The sequence below is a fragment of the Pongo abelii genome, chromosome X (genome assembly GCF_028885655.2).
Source record: "Pongo abelii isolate AG06213 chromosome X, NHGRI_mPonAbe1-v2.0_pri, whole genome shotgun sequence".
Classification (NCBI taxonomy): domain Eukaryota; kingdom Metazoa; phylum Chordata; class Mammalia; order Primates; family Hominidae; genus Pongo; species Pongo abelii.
Window position 1 is genome coordinate 54,753,833 of NC_072008.2, and position 17,565 is coordinate 54,771,397.

The 17,565-nt window shown below is 48.7% G+C and overlaps 1 protein-coding gene across 11 annotated transcripts in view; it reads left to right on the forward strand.

Moving 5' to 3' along the window:
• GNL3L (G protein nucleolar 3 like) overlaps positions 1–17,565 on the forward strand; it is a 91,143-nt gene that overhangs the window by 14,499 nt on the left and 59,079 nt on the right. For all 11 annotated transcript variants that reach the window (XM_063721424.1, XM_063721426.1, XM_024240477.3 and 8 more), the window contains 10 exons: positions 208–291; positions 460–595; positions 1,476–1,579; positions 5,466–5,610; positions 8,191–8,278; positions 8,796–8,970; positions 9,060–9,202; positions 9,517–9,653; positions 11,791–11,918; positions 15,663–15,882. In XM_063721424.1, the coding sequence (XP_063577494.1) occupies positions 208–291; positions 460–595; positions 1,476–1,579; positions 5,466–5,610; positions 8,191–8,278; positions 8,796–8,970; positions 9,060–9,202; positions 9,517–9,653; positions 11,791–11,918; positions 15,663–15,882 (1,360 nt within the window). The remainder of the gene's footprint in view (positions 1–207; positions 292–459; positions 596–1,475; positions 1,580–5,465; positions 5,611–8,190; positions 8,279–8,795; positions 8,971–9,059; positions 9,203–9,516; positions 9,654–11,790; positions 11,919–15,662; positions 15,883–17,565) is intronic.

Below are 17,565 nucleotides of genomic sequence, written 5' to 3' on the forward strand. Positions count from 1 at the left end.
CCAGCACCTGTTGTTTCCTGACTTTTTAATGATTGCCATTCTAACTGGTTTGAGATGGTATCTCATTGTGGTTTTGATTCGCATTTCTCTGATGGCCAGGACTCACGTGATTTTTTAAGCCTCCTGTAGTTTCCAAAGCCCTGCTTCTCTTTCTCGCTCTCTCCCCCTCCTCCCCTGGACCATTCTCTTTTTTTTTTTCTCCTTTAGGAGGAAGTTTTGCAGGAATTAAATATGTTTCCTCAGCTGGATGACGAGGCCACGAGGAAGGCTTATTACAAGGAGTTCCGTAAGGTACAGGGTTCCATTTTTTCAGGCTTTTGGGGGAGGGTTCCAGTCCAGCCCTTTTTCCTCTCCATTTCTGTTTTTTCCTGACTGAGATGGAGATTTTTGTTTCACGGGCCTGCGTCACTGCCACCCTATCCTTTCCCTGCCCTCATCCCCTGGTCCTCTGCCCTGCAGGTGGTGGAATACTCTGATGTGATTCTGGAAGTCCTGGATGCCAGAGACCCATTAGGCTGCCGCTGCTTCCAAATGGAGGAGGCTGTCCTGCGAGCACAAGGCAACAAGAAACTGGTCCTAGTCTTGAACAAGATTGGTGGGTGTTAGGCAGGATTGGGTGTGACAGGGAAGGTGGGCAGGCCATCTTTAATGTCTAGCTTGGACCAGACACTGAACCCAGCAACTCAGTGATACTCATAATAGTCATGCAAAGTAGAAATTTTTGTTCCGACTTTCAAAGCCTGTATCACAGAGTATGGTACAAGTTAGGTGTGGAGTCCAAGCCTGTCTGCCTTTCAGTCCCCTGTTCTTGCCATTTTGAGCCTTCTCTGTTTTTGGACAACCCTGGAGAGTTCCTCCTCCCTCAACTCAAAGACTAGGGCAGAGGAGCACATGGTCTCAGGAGTCACTCATGTCTGGGGTTCAGCCCCCCACCTGTCCTGATTCTTTTCTCTGAGACACTGGATAAGTCATGCCACCTCCAAGAGCTCCTGTTTCTCTAGCTGTAAAATGGGCCATGGGTATCCCAACTTCACAGATTTGTTGTAAGAATTAATGATAAAATGCTTGGTACATGATGGTCAGTACTTCACACATGATAGCCATTCTTTTTAGTGTTATCTTTGACATTTGGCCCAACCTAGAATGATCCAGAGAGGGGATAGGAAACACAATATTTGGGGGATCTCTGATGCTCCTGGCGCTGTTTTGGAAAGAGAACATTTGGGACCAGATAGCTAGTTTGTCCATTTTCCCTGAGGAAACAGAGGCCCCCTCAGGGAGGGCTAACGCATCCCATAGACCAGACTGTCCTTTCTAACTCCAACCTGCGGACTGGATGGGAATGACAGGGCCAGTTGGGAGACCTGTTGATGGTAGGTGGGCCTAGCTTTGGGTACGGGTGGAGGTGTCTTTGGAGGGAACCATGGAGGTGTTGTTCTGCTTACCAGCCCCATCCGTTCCTATATTTAACCCAGACCTGGTCCCCAAGGAGGTTGTGGAGAAATGGCTGGATTACCTTCGGAATGAGTTGCCAACCGTGGCTTTCAAGGCCAGTACCCAGCATCAGGTCAAAAACCTGGTAAGCCTGGGGCTAGGGTCATCTAGCCGCTTTCAGGGTAGTTTGGAGCCAGAGCTGGGAGGGTCGTGACTTGGACTGGGACCTCCAGCCCTTTAGTAATTGAACTGGGCCTTCAACTTTGAGCTTTTTGCTCCACCGAGTGACTTTTTTTTTTTTTTTGAGATGGAGTTTCACTCTTATTGCCCAGGTTGGAATGCAATGGTGTGATCTCGGCTCACTGCAACCTCCACCTCCTGGGTTCAAATGATTCTCCTGCCTCAGCCTCCAAAGTAGCTGGAATTACAGGCACGCGTCACCATGCCCTGCTAATTTTTGTATTTTTAGTAGAGATGGGTTTCGCCATGTTGACCAGGCTGGTCTCGAACTCTGACTTCAGGTGATCTACCCGCCTCGGCCTCCCAATGTGCTGGGATTACAGGCATGAGCCACCATGCCTGGCCAGTGACTTCTTAATATTAGTTTCACTTGACTTCTTCCTGTATTATCACTCTTCAGGAAGCATTTATTTTTTTTTCAGTTGTAAGGATAAAACATAATGTCTATAGGGAATTTGTAAAATACAGTTAACTGCTTGTTTGTTTTTTTATTTATTTGAGACAGAGTCTCACTCTGTTTCCCAGGCTGGAGTGCAATGGCATGATCTTGGCTCACTGCAACTGCTGCCCGCCAGGTTCAAGCAATTCTCCTGCCTCAGCCTCCTGAGTAGCTGGGACTACAGGCATGTGCCACCATGCCTGGCTAATTTTTGTATTTTTAGTAGAGACGGGGTTTCGTTGTGTTGGCCGGGCTGGTCTCAAGCTCCTGACTTCAGGTGATCCACCCGCCTTGGCCTCCCAAAGTGCTGGGATTACAGGCGTGAGCCACCACTTCCGGTCTAACTTTATTTTTTATTTTTTGAGACAGTCTCACTTTGTCACCCAGGCTAGAGGGCACTAGCACCATCTCGGCTCACTGCAATCTCTGCTTCCTGGGTTCAAGTGATTCTTGTGCCTCAGCCTCTAGAGTAGCCAGGATTGTGGCTAAGTTTTATGTGTTTTTTTAAGTAGAGATGGGGTTTCACCACGTTGGCCAGGCTGGTCTCGAACTCCTGACCTCAGGTGATCTACCAGCCTTGGCTTCCCAAAATGCTAGGATTATAGATGTGAGCCACTGTGCACAACCAACTACTTGTTAACTTTAAAAAATATGTATACCTCCAATCATTTTTCTCTTTGAAACAAATCACAGTTCTTCCCAATTATATCATTAATAGAGAAATATGTATGCTTTGTAAAATATTAATACAGAAACTGATTGTTTCTGGGAGAGAAATTGGATACTAAGGGACTTTTTTTTTCAATTTTGCATTGGATGTTAAACGTATTTAAAAATAAAGTAGAAAAAATAAAATTAACTGCAGATAAAGGTTAAATACCCTTTCACCAGTCTCCCTAATTCTAGTCTCCTTTATTCATACCCAGAGGTAACTACCATTGACAATTTGGTGTGCATTCTTCCAGACTTTATTTATTTTAGATACAGGGTCTCAATTGGTCATCCAGGCCTCAGTGCAGTGTCGTGATGATAGCTCATTGCAGCCTCAAACTGCTGGGCTCAAGCCATCCTCCTGCCTCAGCCTCCTGAGTACCTTGAACTATAAGTGCATGCCACCATGCCAGGCTAATTTTTATCTTTTTTATTTTTGTAGAGATGGGGGGGGTCTTGCTTTGTTGCCCAGGCTGGTCTCGAACTCCTGGCCTCAAGTGACCCTCCCATCTCAGCCTTCCAAAGTGCGGAGATTACAGGCGTAAGCCACTGCACTCGGCCTTCTTCCAAATGTTATTCTGTGCTTTGGATATACATAGAAGTGTATATATAAAGAGGGAATACTGTTTGGAAGTATTATGTATATCATTCTGTGGCTTAGTTTTTTTTTTTCTTTTGGACATCTTTATATAGAGATGTGCCTTTTCGATGCTGAATACAATTAGTTTCCAGTTTTTTATCGTTATAACCTGGGCTTCCACAAATACCCTTGCACATGTCTCCTTGGCACATGGGCAAGTGTGTGTTTGTAGGTGAGGTAGAGAAAGGGAGTGGCTGGGTCATAGCCTTTCTGCATTTTACCTTTACCTAGACACTGATGAATCACCCTCCATGATGGCTGTACCAATTTATACTCCCACCAGTGGGGTAGATGAATGTGTGAGAGGGCCTCTTTTCCGACACCCTTGGCAACATTTGATAGCATTAAACTTTTAAACCTTTCAGAAACATGATACCTTATTTACATTTTCTTGGCCTTTTTTAAATTTAAATTTTAATTTTTTTTGAGACGGAGTTTCGCTCTTGTTGCCCAGGCCAGAGTGGGATGGCACGATCTCGGCTCACTGCAACTTCTGCCTCCCGGGTTCAAGTGATTCTCCTCCCTCAGCCTCCCGAGTAGCTGGGATGACAGGCATGCGCTACCACGCCTGGCTAATTTTGTATTTTTAGTAGAGACAGGGTTTCACCATGTTGGTCAGGCTGGTCTTGAACTCCTGACCTCAAGTGATCCACCTGCTTTAGCTTCCCAAAGTGCTGGGATTACAGGTGTGAGCCACCGTGCCCAGCTTCTTGGCCTTTTTGATGGCAAAAATAGAAGCCGCCTTTTCTTTCTTTTTTTTCTTTCTTTTTTTTTTTTTTTTTTTTTTGAGATGACATCTCACTCTATCGCCCAGGCTGGGGTGCACTGGTGCAATCTTGAGTCACTGCAACCTCTGCCTCCTGGGTTCAAGTGATTCTTCTGCCTCAGCCTCCCGAGTAGCTGGGATTACAGGTGCGCGCCACCACACCCAGCTAATTTTTGTATTTTTAGTAGAGACGTGGTTTTGCCGTGTTGGCCAGGCTGGTCTTAAACTCGTGACCTCAAGTGATCCGCCTGCCTTGGCCTCCCAAAGTGCTGGATTACAGACATGAGCCACAGCACCCGGCCAGAAGCCACCTTTTCTAACAGCTGTATTTCATTTGTATTCCACCTTAAGGCTACAGCTTTTTAACCTGTTTCTTATCGATGGATCTATAGGCTAATTGCAATTTTGTGATATTGGAAACAATGCTGTGGCTGGGCGTGGTGGCTCATGCCTGTAATCCCAGCACTTTGGGAGGCCAAGGTGGGCAGATTGCTTGATGCCAGGAGTTTGAGACCAGCCTGACCAACATGGTGAAACTCTGTCTCTACTAAAAATACAAAAGTTAGCCGGGTGTGGTGGTGCATGCCTGTAGTCCCAGCTACTTGGGATGTTGAGGCATGAGAATTGTTTGAACCCAGGAGGTGGAGGTTGCAGTGAGCCAAGGTTGCGCCACCACACTCCTGCCTGGGTGACAGAGTAAGACTCTTTCTCAAAGAAAAAAAGTAAGGGAAGAGGAGGGAGGGAATTCTGGGCAGGGGAGGTGGCATCAGGAGTAAAAGTTGGGATGGCCTTGTCCTGTGTGAGGAATTGAGGGAGGGTAGGCTGTGGGCCAGGCTCCCTCTCATCCCTGCGCAGGCAGGGAGGGTGGGCATCCCTGTTGTGCACACAGGGCACTGAGGCCTGGAGAAGGGAAGCAGGCTTTGCTGGACATAGGCCCGTGAGAAGTAGACGTGGAGCTCAAACCTGGCCTATTTAGAGCCAGGATGCCATCCTGCCACTGCCGAGGGAGGCAAGTGACATGTGTCGAAGCAGAGGCAGGGGCAGAGAAGACTGGAGACACAAAGACAGTGGAGGGGAATGGGGAAGTGACACGTGTTCAAGATCTGTGTGAGAAGCCTTCCGTTTCAGGCTGAGGAGCTCAGTGATCATAGGGAGGCCCTGAAAGTTGGAAATCTGGGCTCAGACCCCATCTGCTACCTGATGTCTCTCCTGTAATATTCCTTTTTTTTTTCCAGAATCGTTGCAGCGTGCCAGTAGATCAGGCCTCTGAGTCATTGCTGAAAAGCAAAGCCTGCTTTGGAGCTGAAAACCTCATGAGGGTTCTGGGGAACTATTGCCGCCTTGGTGAAGTGCGCACCCACATTCGTGTGGGTGTTGTGGGTAAGACCTGCTGGGTGGTCATGGGGCCCAGGCTTCTTTCTTGGGCGGACACTTCACTGGGGGAAAGGATCCTGGGAGCTTCATTGTCTTTTGGGGGAAGAGAGGAGTGGTTCAGGAAGGGTTTCGTGATTTGTAACTTGGATGAGTGGGCATCACTGTGTATTGAGTATTAGATCCGTGGAGCAAATGCAGGGTGCCAAGCTTGGAGTTGGTACCATCTCATCCTATCAGAGCTATGGGAGGGTGGGATGACCATCTACCTTTTACGGATGTGAATTCTAAGTGAGGCCCAGAGAAGGGCAAAGGGACTTTTGGAGCTCAGCCCTGTGCAAGACAAGGCAGAGCTGAGGATCAAACCTGGGCCTTTCTGGAACACAGGTTCCTGAGGGAGGGATGATGGGAATGGAGTAGGGAAATTGAGAGAGGCAGAGATAGATCACCAGAGAGAGAATGTGAAGCCATGTGAGAAAGACATTGGAGAGAGAACTAGACACTGAGAAGGTATAGCTACGCATACCGGGATAGATACAGAAGAAGACACAGAGAATGCACTGGGAAGCCAGATGGCAGGATTGGTGGGGAATGGAAAGAGGAGACAAATTTACATGATGGAGGCATGTAAAGAGGGAGATACAATCAGAAACACCAAAAGGGACATAGAAACAGACATGTGTACAGAGATCTGCCGAGGGAGACATAGGAAGGGTAGAGATAACCCATGTATGTAGAGAGGCAGACATGTGTTCCCAAAGAAAGAATGAGAGAGACAAACACACTATAGGGATAGAGACAGATTCAGAGAGAGATATACATGGAAGCAGACTGGACAAGGCTGTAGGTACAGAGGAACACATACACATAGCTCTTAAGTACACATACAGATCCACAAACATATACACAGACCCACGCTACAGACCCAGAGATCCAGAGGAGACACATCTAGAGAGACAGAACCAGAGTCAAAATGCATGTATACTAAGCCCTTCCCACACACACCTATCCCAACGCTGCTCCCCCAACGCGCATAGAACCACAAGGAGGGCTGGATGTAGCAGCTCATTCATGCCCGTAGCCCCAGCACTTTGGGAGGCTGAGGCGCACAGATCACTTGAGGTCAGGAGTTTGAGACCAGCATGGCCAACATGGCGAAACCCCATGTCTACTAAAAATACAAAAATTAGCTGTGTGTGGTGGCGGGCATCTGTAATCCCGGGTACTCGGGAAGCCGAGGCAGGAGAATCACTTGAATCTGGGAGGTGGAGGTTACAGTGAGTTGAGATCCTGCCACTGTTGAGATCCAGCCTGGGCAACAGAGCGAGACTCCGTCTCAAAAAAAAAGAAGACACGCATGTGCCCACATACACTTTGACCCTCGAACATAATCACATACCCAGAGTCACAGAGGGATACAAATACACAGACATGTCACGTTGAGGCAGGTATGTGTACCTGTACAGAGAGAAATAGAGACATACAGAGAGGAGGTTAAGGAGGCGCAGCCAGGGAGAGAGTAGAAGAGACACCGTGAGACACACACAGAGAGGCATCCATGAAGTGACCAGCCCACAGAGATGAGGAGCATGGACAGAGGCTGACAGGAGTTGGCATGGAGGAATTACAAATAGAGGCAGGATTGGTGGGGTGGAGAGAATCAGAGAAAAGAACAATGGCCAGAATGAGAGACAGACAAATTGGCAGAGAAAGATACAGAGACACAGAGAGAAACAAAGATAAGATAGAGAAAGAGACTGAGTGGGAGAGAGACAAGAAAAGGAAAAAGTGGTGATACTGAGAATGGGAATGACAGAGAGAGAGAGAGAGAGAGAGAGAGAGAGAGAGAAAGAGAGAGAGAGATGTGTAGAGACTTCCATGCATGATGATATTTAGAATGAGAATGACCTAGAGAGAGGGAGGGGGGAGAGAGGTGTGCAGAGGCTTCATGCACGAGAGGTATACTTAGACATATACTTTTTTTTTCTTTAGGCAATCAGCTTTCTCGGGTTGAAACAAGCATATGCTTGAGACAATAGTACACACATGTAAATTGAGCACATACAGAAAGAGAACGGTGAGAATGAGGCCCAGTGAGGGGAAACACAAAGACATCCACAGGCTGAGAATGGCTGACAGATGCCCAAACAGCAAAATACACACCTCAGGTAGACAGCTGCACAGAGAGACTGGCATCTGGAGATGACCTCCATCCCCATCCATGGAATGATACACCCAGACAGGTTGTTCTCTGTTTCTTAGACATTTTTTGATGTCCACCTTCTGTTGGATTGTGCCACTGAGGCCTTGCATTGAGGACCTCTGCCTGGCTGATTGTGGGTGGGAGGTTGGTGTCACGTCTAGAAAGAGGGACATACCTATCTAGCATGCTCACAAATGGAGGGGAGAGGTAGAAAGGCCCTGTAGGGGCTTTGTCAGGGCCTGGGGTGGGAAGGGAGGAGGCCAGGCTCAATTTTTTGGCTTTCCTATGGCCTGGTTACTGCCCCTGGCTAGGCCTCCCTCACACAGGCTGGCCTGAGTGTTCCTGAGGGCCTCTTCTGCCCTGAGCCATCTGCTGCTACTTTGTAGGTCTTCCCAATGTTGGGAAAAGCAGCCTGATCAATAGCCTGAAGCGCAGCCGCGCATGCGGCGTGGGAGCTGTTCCTGGAATTACCAAGTAAGCACCTGCCTGCTCCTCCACTCCACAATTCCTTGACCCTACCATTTCCCCCCAACTCCCATGCCTTCAGCCCCTGTCCCTTTCCTTATCATGGACCATCCCCTGATGCTTTCCCCAGGCATGGGAGTCTCATAGCCCTCATTTTCCTGATACACCGTAGGTGTAGGCCAGGTCCCCACATGGGTGGTTCCCATTAGCGCCTTGAAGCTTCTGAATAACGATGCAAGATTGGGCTACTAATGGGAGCTCTGTTGACTGGATGAAGCAGCTGAGGCTTGGAGAGTCAAGCTTGCCCAAGGTCTTGCAGCTCAGTTCCCAGTGGCAGAGGATAGATTAGAATCAGCCTCAAGTCTGTAGAGCCCCAGTCACCCCTCCTCCAGCTCTACATCTCTCCACCTTCGTCTCTAATACACCCTCCCCTCACTCCTTTACACTCCCACATCCCAGGCCCACCTTTGTGATTGGGGCCTCTATGATGCCAGGTACATCCGGGCTTTCTTCTTCCCCGCCCCAGATTCATGCAGGAGGTCTACCTGGACAAGTTCATCCGGCTGTTGGATGCTCCAGGCATTGTCCCAGGGCCCAACTCAGAAGTGGGCACCATCCTGCGTAACTGCGTCCACGTGCAGAAGCTGGCAGACCCTGTGACCCCAGTGGAGACCATCCTGCAGCGCTGCAACCTGGAGGAGGTCCGCAGCAGAGCCCTGGCTGATGCCCTGCCCTACTCCAAGGGCCCTTCATTCCTCCTCATGACTTCTCTCCTTCCTCCCTTCACCAGATTTCCAATTATTATGGTGTCTCTGGGTTCCAGACCACTGAGCACTTTCTGACGGCAGTGGCCCACCGTTTGGGGAAGAAGAAGAAGGGAGGCTTATACAGTCAGGAACAGGCGGCCAAAGCTGTCCTAGCTGACTGGGTGAGGTGAGGAGGGGGTTAGGGGTAAGGGTGAGGCTCGCTGGGAGCCTGGTTCCCTAAAGGGGCTCATCTGTGCTCATTGCCGCTGGGGCAGCTTGACTTCCTGGGTCTTGGGGCAGAGGATGGCCTAGGTGCCAGGTCATGTTCTGCTTGAGACTTTATGCCCAGTGATTATCCAGCAACTCAGTGCCTTCTTGTTCAGAAACCACTGTCTGGGTTTTCTTGTTCCGTTGCTGTTTCTGGCCTGCAAACTCGTCTCTTGGATTGTCATTGGTTCTCTCAGTGACAGCACCACTAATCTCCCCTATCTCCCAATGCAGTGGGAAGATCAGCTTTTATATACCACCACCAGCCACTCACACTCTGCCCACCCATCTCAGTGCTGAGATCGTTAAGGAAATGACTGAGGTCTTTGACATTGAGGATATTGAGCAGGCCAATGAAGACACCATGGAATGTAAGTGTGGGCAGGGTGGGTGCACTTGGTCTTGCACTAGTGGGGCCACACAGACCTGACAGCAAATCTCACGTTTGACCTCCCGCTTCCTTGGCCCTACTTGGGCTTTGGGCAAGTTGCTTAAGCAGCTTGAGGCCTAATTTCTTTTCTTGCAAGGTGGGGAATTCTAATCTGGCCCTGGCAGAGCGGGTTGGGGGAGGGTGGTTGTGAGCTTTTGGTAAATACGAAAGAAAAAGTTCCTGGTACCCATTGAGGTGCTCTGGAAATGTGAGGCTCCATTCCTGTCTCTTGCGACCTGGAATGGACTGAGACGTTCTCTCAAAAACTCTCTAATGTTGCCTTAGGCTTTTTCACAACCATTTCAGGTCCACTTCTAGATTTTCCTTCTTACCCCCATCGGTGAGTAAGGTACCCAAATCACAGAAAGCTGATATTTGCCAAAAGGATGTCAGCAGAGGTGGCCTTTGACCCAGTTCTCCTGCCCTGTTGAAGACTCTTCCAGCTCAGAGGAGCTGGGTGTCCAAAAGTATAGACTGCCTGGATTCAAATACGAGCTTTGTTTCCTTTACTGTGTGATGCTAAACAAATTACTTCACTTCTTTGTCTCAATGATTTCATCTGTAAAATGGGGACAGTAAGTCCACCCAATAAGGTAGTTATGAGGATTTATTTAATAATGTAAAAGACATTTAGAACAACAGTGCCTAGCATATAGTAAATAGATGCTCAGTAAATGTTAGTTTTTATTAAGATGATTATTTGCTGGGGAACAGAGATGTGACTCTCAGAAACTCCTGAGAATGTTTACTCTCTTCAGATATTACTCTCTGCAGCCCTGGCTTGTGGCTCCCTGCTTCATTCTCTACACTGCCTAAGAAAGGTATCCAGTGCCTTCTGGGCTTCTCTATAGACATTATGGGGTAGTTGAGGAAGCCTTGGCTAGCCTGGCTTCTAGATTCTCTGTTTTTTCTCTTGAGGTCTAGTAGTTTTCCTTCTCTGGGTCTTTTAGTGTCCTTGTATTACACATGAGGTTAAGAGGACTTGCCTGCTTTCTAGTTTGTATTCCATGTGGCTTTGGGCAAGTCAGCCCCCTTTCTGAATTTGTTTCCTCTTTTTGTTTTTTTTTTTGAGGCAGAATCTTGCTTTGTTGCCCAGGCTGGAGTACAGTGGTATGATCTGGGCTTACTGCAATCTCTGCCTCCTGGGGTCAAGTGATTCTTGTGCCTCAGCCGCCTGAGTAGCTGGGACTATAGGTGTGCACCACCATGCCTGGCCAATTTTTTTTATTTTTAGTAGAGATGGGGTTTTGCCATGTTGGCCAGGCTGGTCTCGAACTCCTGGCTTCAAGCAATCTGCCTGCCTTGGCCTCCCAAAGTGCTGGGATTACAGACATGAGCCACTGTATCTGGCCTTAGTTTCCTCTTCTGTTAAGTAGGGCAGTTGAGAGGGGTTTGAGTTTATGTTCTTATGATGATGCTTGACCCGGGCTGGATGTGAGGGCAAGAGGTGCTCCATCACTGAGAATACATTTTGGCAAAAGACTGAGGTCTGAGAAATTGAGAAGACAGTGAGGAACAGGTTTAGTGGTGAAGGTTTCCTGGAGGAGTTGGCCCTAGTGCTGGATCTTGAAGGGTGAGTAGGGATTAGAAGGCCGAGGGTAGGGAATAGGGGCACAATTATAGAAGCAGGCATGAGGGTAGTGGGGCACAGGGCAGTGGGCACATCTGAGGGTTGCAGTAGAGGCCAGCTCCAGGCAAGGGGCCAGAGAGAGGAGGAGAAAGTCTGGTCCTGGGGAGGGAATCCCAGTGCCTGCCATTTACAGAGCAGCATCTTGGGCCAGAGCATTACAGACATCTGCCATGTGTCACAGCAGCCCAGTGTGAAGAGGGCTTGTGGAATTCCCATTTTCTAAATGAGGAAGCTGAAGCTCTGAGTCCAGCTCCCAGCAAGTGAATGTCCTACTGCAAAACCCTACTGCTTTTAATTCTTGGTGATGTGGCCTCTCAGCAGGAGTGAAAAAGTTCCTGCACCTGACTCCCCTGGGAAGCATCCATGTATCCTTTTCACTGAGGCCTGACCAGGGGGCTGGCGACAGAGGGGAGCCAGGGCCCTGACAGTGGTGTTGGTTGTGTTAAAGGCTTGGCCACCGGAGAATCTGATGAGCTGTTGGGTGACACGGACCGACTTGAAATGGAGATCAAGTTGCTCCATTCTCCGATGACGAAAATAGCAGATGCCATTGAAAATAAAACCACCGTGTATAAGGTACCTGTCATCTTTGTTCATGCAACCCTCTTCATTCCCCAGGGCTCTGGGAAGTGGTCAGTCCCTTTTACCTGCCTTTCATGTGGTGAGATGTGGGTGGTTCACTCGCTTTCTGTGGGCTTCTGGATGCCTGGCCTAGTGCATCCTTTATCAAGCAATGACAGGTCGGAAGCAGGCATGCTCTCTAAGGCAGCTTTCCCAGCCCTGGTTCTAGCCCATAGAACAGGTATCACTATCTAGCCACCCAGTTGTCCAACTTGCAAACGACTCTTTCTTCCCCCTAACTAGTATCAGGATTTTATTTTATTTTATTTTATTTTTTTATTTTTTTTGAGACAGAGTCTCACTCTGTCACCCAGGCTGCAGTGCAGTGGCGTGATCTTGGTTCACTGCAACCTCTGCCTCCCAGGTTCACGTGATTCTCCTGCCTCAGCCTCCCAGTTAGCTGGAATTACAGGCGTGCGCCATGACACCCGGCTTAATTTTTGTATTTTTAGTAGAGACAAGGTTTTGCTATGTTGGCCAGGCTGTTCTCGAACCCCTGACCTCGGGTGATCTGCCTGCCTCGGCCTTCCAAAGTGCTAGGATTACAGGCATGAGCCACCATGCCTGGCCTGGGATCTTATACTCTGTCAGTCAGCAAGACCTATGTCTTCTCCCTCCTAAATCTTGACAAGCTTTTCATCCTTTTCATCCCTACCATTCCTGTAACCCTAAACTAAGCTTCCAGCCCTCACTTACTTGGACATATGTCCCAAGGTTTCTTTCTTTCTTTTTCTTTTTTTTTTTTTGAGACGGAAACTCGCTCTGCCACCAAGGCTGGAGTGCAGTGACGTGATCTCAGCTCACTGCAACCTCTGCCTCCTGGGTTCAAGCAATTCTCCTGCCTCAGCCTCCGGAGCAGCTGGGACTACAGGCGCCCACCACCATGCCCGGCTAATTTTTTTTTTTTTTTTTGTAGAGATGGAGTTTCACTATGTTGGCCAGGCTGGTGTTGAGCTCCTGACCTCAGGTGATCCACCTGCCTTGGCCTCCCAAAGTGCTGGGATTACAGGCGTGAGCCACTGCACCCGGCCGTGTCCCCTCGTTTCTAATGGCCCAGTCTGATCATGTCACCTCCCCTGCTTAAACTGATTTCATGGCTCCCCAACACCTACACGATCAAGTCCATATGCCTGTGGCCTGCTATTGAAGATCTGCAGGGCATGATATGATGACTCCTAGAAGTTTTTTCAGCCTCTTCTTCTGCCAGTCCATCCCCCATCTCTGCCCTTGAGGAGTTCATATTTTAGTGGGTTTCAGACACAGACATCCGCACTGTGATGGGAGACACATAGGGTGCGGATAGGGGTCGAGGTTGGGACAGCATGGATCCAAGGACCCTAACCTGTACTACCTGTGGGTCAAGGAAGTCTTGCTTGAGTCATGTATTAGTCCGTTTTCATACTGCTATAAAGAACTGCCCGAGACTGGGTACTTTATAAATGAAAGAGATTTAATTGACTCACAGTTCAGTACGGCTGAGGAGGACTCAGGAAACTTACAATCATGGCAGAAGGTGAAGGGGAAGCAGGCACCTTCTTTACAAAGTGGCAGGAAGACGAATGAACACAGGAGGAACTACCAAACACATAAAACCATCAGATCTCATGAGAACCCACTATCATGATAAGAGCATGGGGGAAACCACCCCCATGATTCAATTACTTCCATCTGGTCTCTCCCTTGACATGTAGGGATTATGGGAATTATGGGGTTTACAATTCAAGATGAGATTTTGGGTGGGGACACAGCCAAACCCTGTCAAGCCACGTCTTGAAAGCTGAGGAGTTCTGTGGGCAAGGGGGTCAGCAGCATGTGGTCCAGGACCCAGCCATGTCAGCCAGGCTGGTCTCGAACTCCTGACCCTAAGTGATCTGCCCTCCTTGGCCTCCCAAAGTGTTTGGATTACAGGTGTGACCCACTGCGCCCAGCCAGAGACAGACACTGTTTTTGGTACTCAGGTGTGCTCTGTGTTTTTTCAGTGTTCAGTCAGGAATGACCCCTCCCTATCAGTAGTATGTTGACCACCACTATCGTCCCTAACCTCAGTCACTCATCCTTCATGTTTCTGATGGTTAGTTACCATACTCTGATTAGTGGTATAGATCATTGTACCTTCTTTAGCCTGGTTGTTTCCTGAAGACGGAACTGAGGCCGGACGCGGTGGCTCATGCCTGTAATCCCAGCACTTTGTGAAGCCAAGGCAGGTAGATCACCTGAGGTCAGGAGTTCGAGGCCAGCCTGGCCAACATGGTGAAACCCCGTCTCTACTAAAAATAAAAAAAATTAGCCAGGTGTGGTGATGCACACCTATAATCCCAGCTACTCGGGAGGCTGAGGCAGGAGGATTGCTTGAACCTAGGAGGCATAGGCTACAGTGAGCCAAGATCATGCCACTGCACTCCAGCCTGGGTGACAGAGCGAAACTCTGTCTCACAAAAAAATAAAAAATAAAAAAGATGGAATGGAGTCACTCATTTCTCTGTCCCCAGCATTGCCCCACACAGAGCTGGACACAAAGTAGATGTCAAAAAAAAATTTTTTTTTTAAGACAGGGTCTTGCTCTGGCACCCAGGCTGGAGTGCAGTGGTGTGATCTTGGCTCACTGCAGCCTTGAACTCTGGGCTTAAGCAATCCCCCCACCTCAGCCTCCCAAGTGCCTGGGATTACAGATGCAAGCCACCATGCACAGCTAATTTTATTTTTATTTTTATTTTTTGAGACAGGGTCTTGCTCTGTTGCCCAGGCCGGAGTGCAGTGGTGCAGTCTTGGCTCACTGCAACCTGCACCTCCTGGGTTCAAGTGATTCTCCTGCCTCAGCCTCCCAAGTAGCTGGGATTATAGGCACCCCCCACCATGCCTGGCTAATTTTTGTATTTTCAGTAGAGAAAGGGTTTCACCATATTGGCCAGGCTGGTCTCGAACTCCTGATCTCAAGTGATCTGCCCGCCTCAGCCTCCCAAAGTTCTAGGATTACAGGAGTGAGCCACTGCGCCCAGCCTCCCAGCTAATTTTTAACAGAATTGTTTGTAGAGACGAAGGTCTCATTTTGATGCTTAGGCTGGTCTCAAACTCCTGGGGTCAAGTGATCCTCCTGCCTTGGCCTCCCAAAGTGCTAGGATTACAGACCTAATCCTAGTGAACCACTGCATCCGCCAGAAATTTTTTTTTTTTTGAGACAGTTTCTGTTACCAGGCTGGAGTGCAGTGGTGCGATCTCGGCTCTCTGCAACCGCCGCCTCCGAGGTTCAAGCGATTCTCTTGCCGCAGCCTCCTGAGTAGCTGGGACTACAGGCGTGTGCCACCATGCCCAGCTAATTTTTGTATTTTTAGTAGAGACGGGGTTTCATCATGTTGGCAAGGATGGTCTCGATCTCTTGACTTTGTGATCCGCCTGTCTCAGCCTCCCAAAGTGCTGGGATTATAGGCATGAGCCACCGTGCCCGACCTACCTTTTCATTTTATTCTTGTAAAAGCCATGCAAACTGCCCCTTATCCACCCCCCATTTGACAGATAGGAAACTGAGGCTAAGGGTTAACTAAGCACCTGCTGGAGTGTGGTGGGGCCAGAATTGGAGCCTAGTTCCACATGGCTCCAGGCTCCTGTTCTTACCCAAGCCTGTGTCCCTACCTTTTCTGCAGAAGTCTTTGGAGGTTCTCTGGGGGTTAAGACCTCATCGTTATGTTTTCTGTCTCTCCCTAGATTGGAGATCTCACTGGGTATTGCACCAATCCGAACCATCATCAGATGGGGTGGGCTAAACGCAATGTGGACCACCGCCCTAAGAGCAACAATATGGTGGATGTCTGCTCAGTGGACCGCCGCCCAGTGCTGCAGAGGATCATGGAGACGGACCCCCTGCAACAGGGCCAGGCTCTGGCATCTGCCCTGAAAAATAAGAAGAAGATGCAGAAACGTGCAGGTGGGAGCCCCTGACGAACCCTGTGCTCTAGAAAGGGCCCACATGGGATCTTTTTTTGTTTTTTTTTTTTTCTGGCTCACTGCAGTCTCCGCCCCCTGGGTTCAAGCGATTCTCCTGCCTCAGCTTCCTGAGTAGCTGGGATTACAGGCACCTGCCACCATGTCCGGCTCATTTTTGTATTTTTAGTAGAGACGATGTTTCGCCATGTTGGCCAGGCTGGTCTCGAACTCCTGACCTCAGGTGATCCACTTGCCTCGGCCTTCCAAAGTGCTAGGATTACAGACGTGAGCCACTGCACGTGGCCCCACCTGGGATCTTGATTGGGGCTCCTGAATGAGTATCTCTCTATGTCCAGCTCCAGTCTAGGGTTGGGGGCAGGGATGAGCTAGGAGGCTCAACTACTAGCACAGTGGTTCTCAAACTTCAGCTCGCATCAGGATTCCCTGGAGGGTTTGTTAAAACACAGATTTCTGGGCCCCTCCCTCATAGTTTCTAATTGAGTAGGTCTTCTGTGGGGCCTGTTAGAATTTGTATTTCTAACAGGTTCCCAGCTGATGCTATTTCTCTGGGGATCACACTGGGAGAACCACTGGCCTGCCTAGTCTATGTATCAAATAACGACCATTTATTTATCAGGTACTCTCTATGTGTTAGGTATCTTGCAGGCTATATATCAATGGGCAATATACTCAAAATCCTGCAGGTACAAGAGGATATACAGTAAAATCTCTCCCACCCGCTAGTCATCCAGATCACCCCCTCGTCAGCCAGTTAGTTTATTGTGTCTTTCCTGAGACACACAAGCAAATATCTATATATTCTTTATTCTCTTTTTCCACACAAATGCCAATCTACTGGACACATGGTTTTGCCCTATCATTTTTCCACTCACTATATCTTAGGAATATGTCTATGTTAATACACAAAAGAACTTCTTCCCCTCGTTTTAATGGTGGTACATTGTGTAGCTGGCCCATTTGGGTTTCCATGCTGTACTTATTTTTGCTAACTCATTGCAAAAGTCTTACCCTTATTTGATAAGTGAGAAAACTGAGGTCCAGAGACATTAAGTGACGCACTGAAGGTAAGACAACTTGTAGTTGATGGAGCCAAAATATAGACTTTGGGTTGATTGACCCCATCGGCCCTATTCTTTGAACTAGATTGTGTTCTGTAACCAAACATACACAGTCAGACATTCACTCTTGGCCTGGCTCCACACTGAGTCCTGGGAATTCATATGAATTGCCTTTGAACTCCCAGTCTTATTAGGGAGTGAGGAGGAGACAAGAAAACAGACCTTGGCAGCATGAGCACATAGTAATCACATTGAAGACCCAGCAAGCACAGTGAGGGAACCTAACCCAGCCTGGGGATGGTGGTTGGATAGGGGTGATCAGAGAAGGCCTCCTGGAGGAGGTGAAGTCTGGGGGGCATCCTGAGGAACAACAGGGTGTGTCTGGGGGATGGGAGGTGTGCGTGGTGAACGTTCAGGCTTATGGTGAACATACGGCCATGTTGCCCTTTGCTGTGAGAGCTTTGTTTTGAGGGTAATGGTAGAGCACTGAGTTTGACACACTTAAAGAAAATTATTGCTTTGGTATTTGGACAAAAGTACTTGGAGCCCAGTGAGTCTGAAACCCTGAGATAGAAGCTGTGTTGGGATGATCATTTCACAGATAG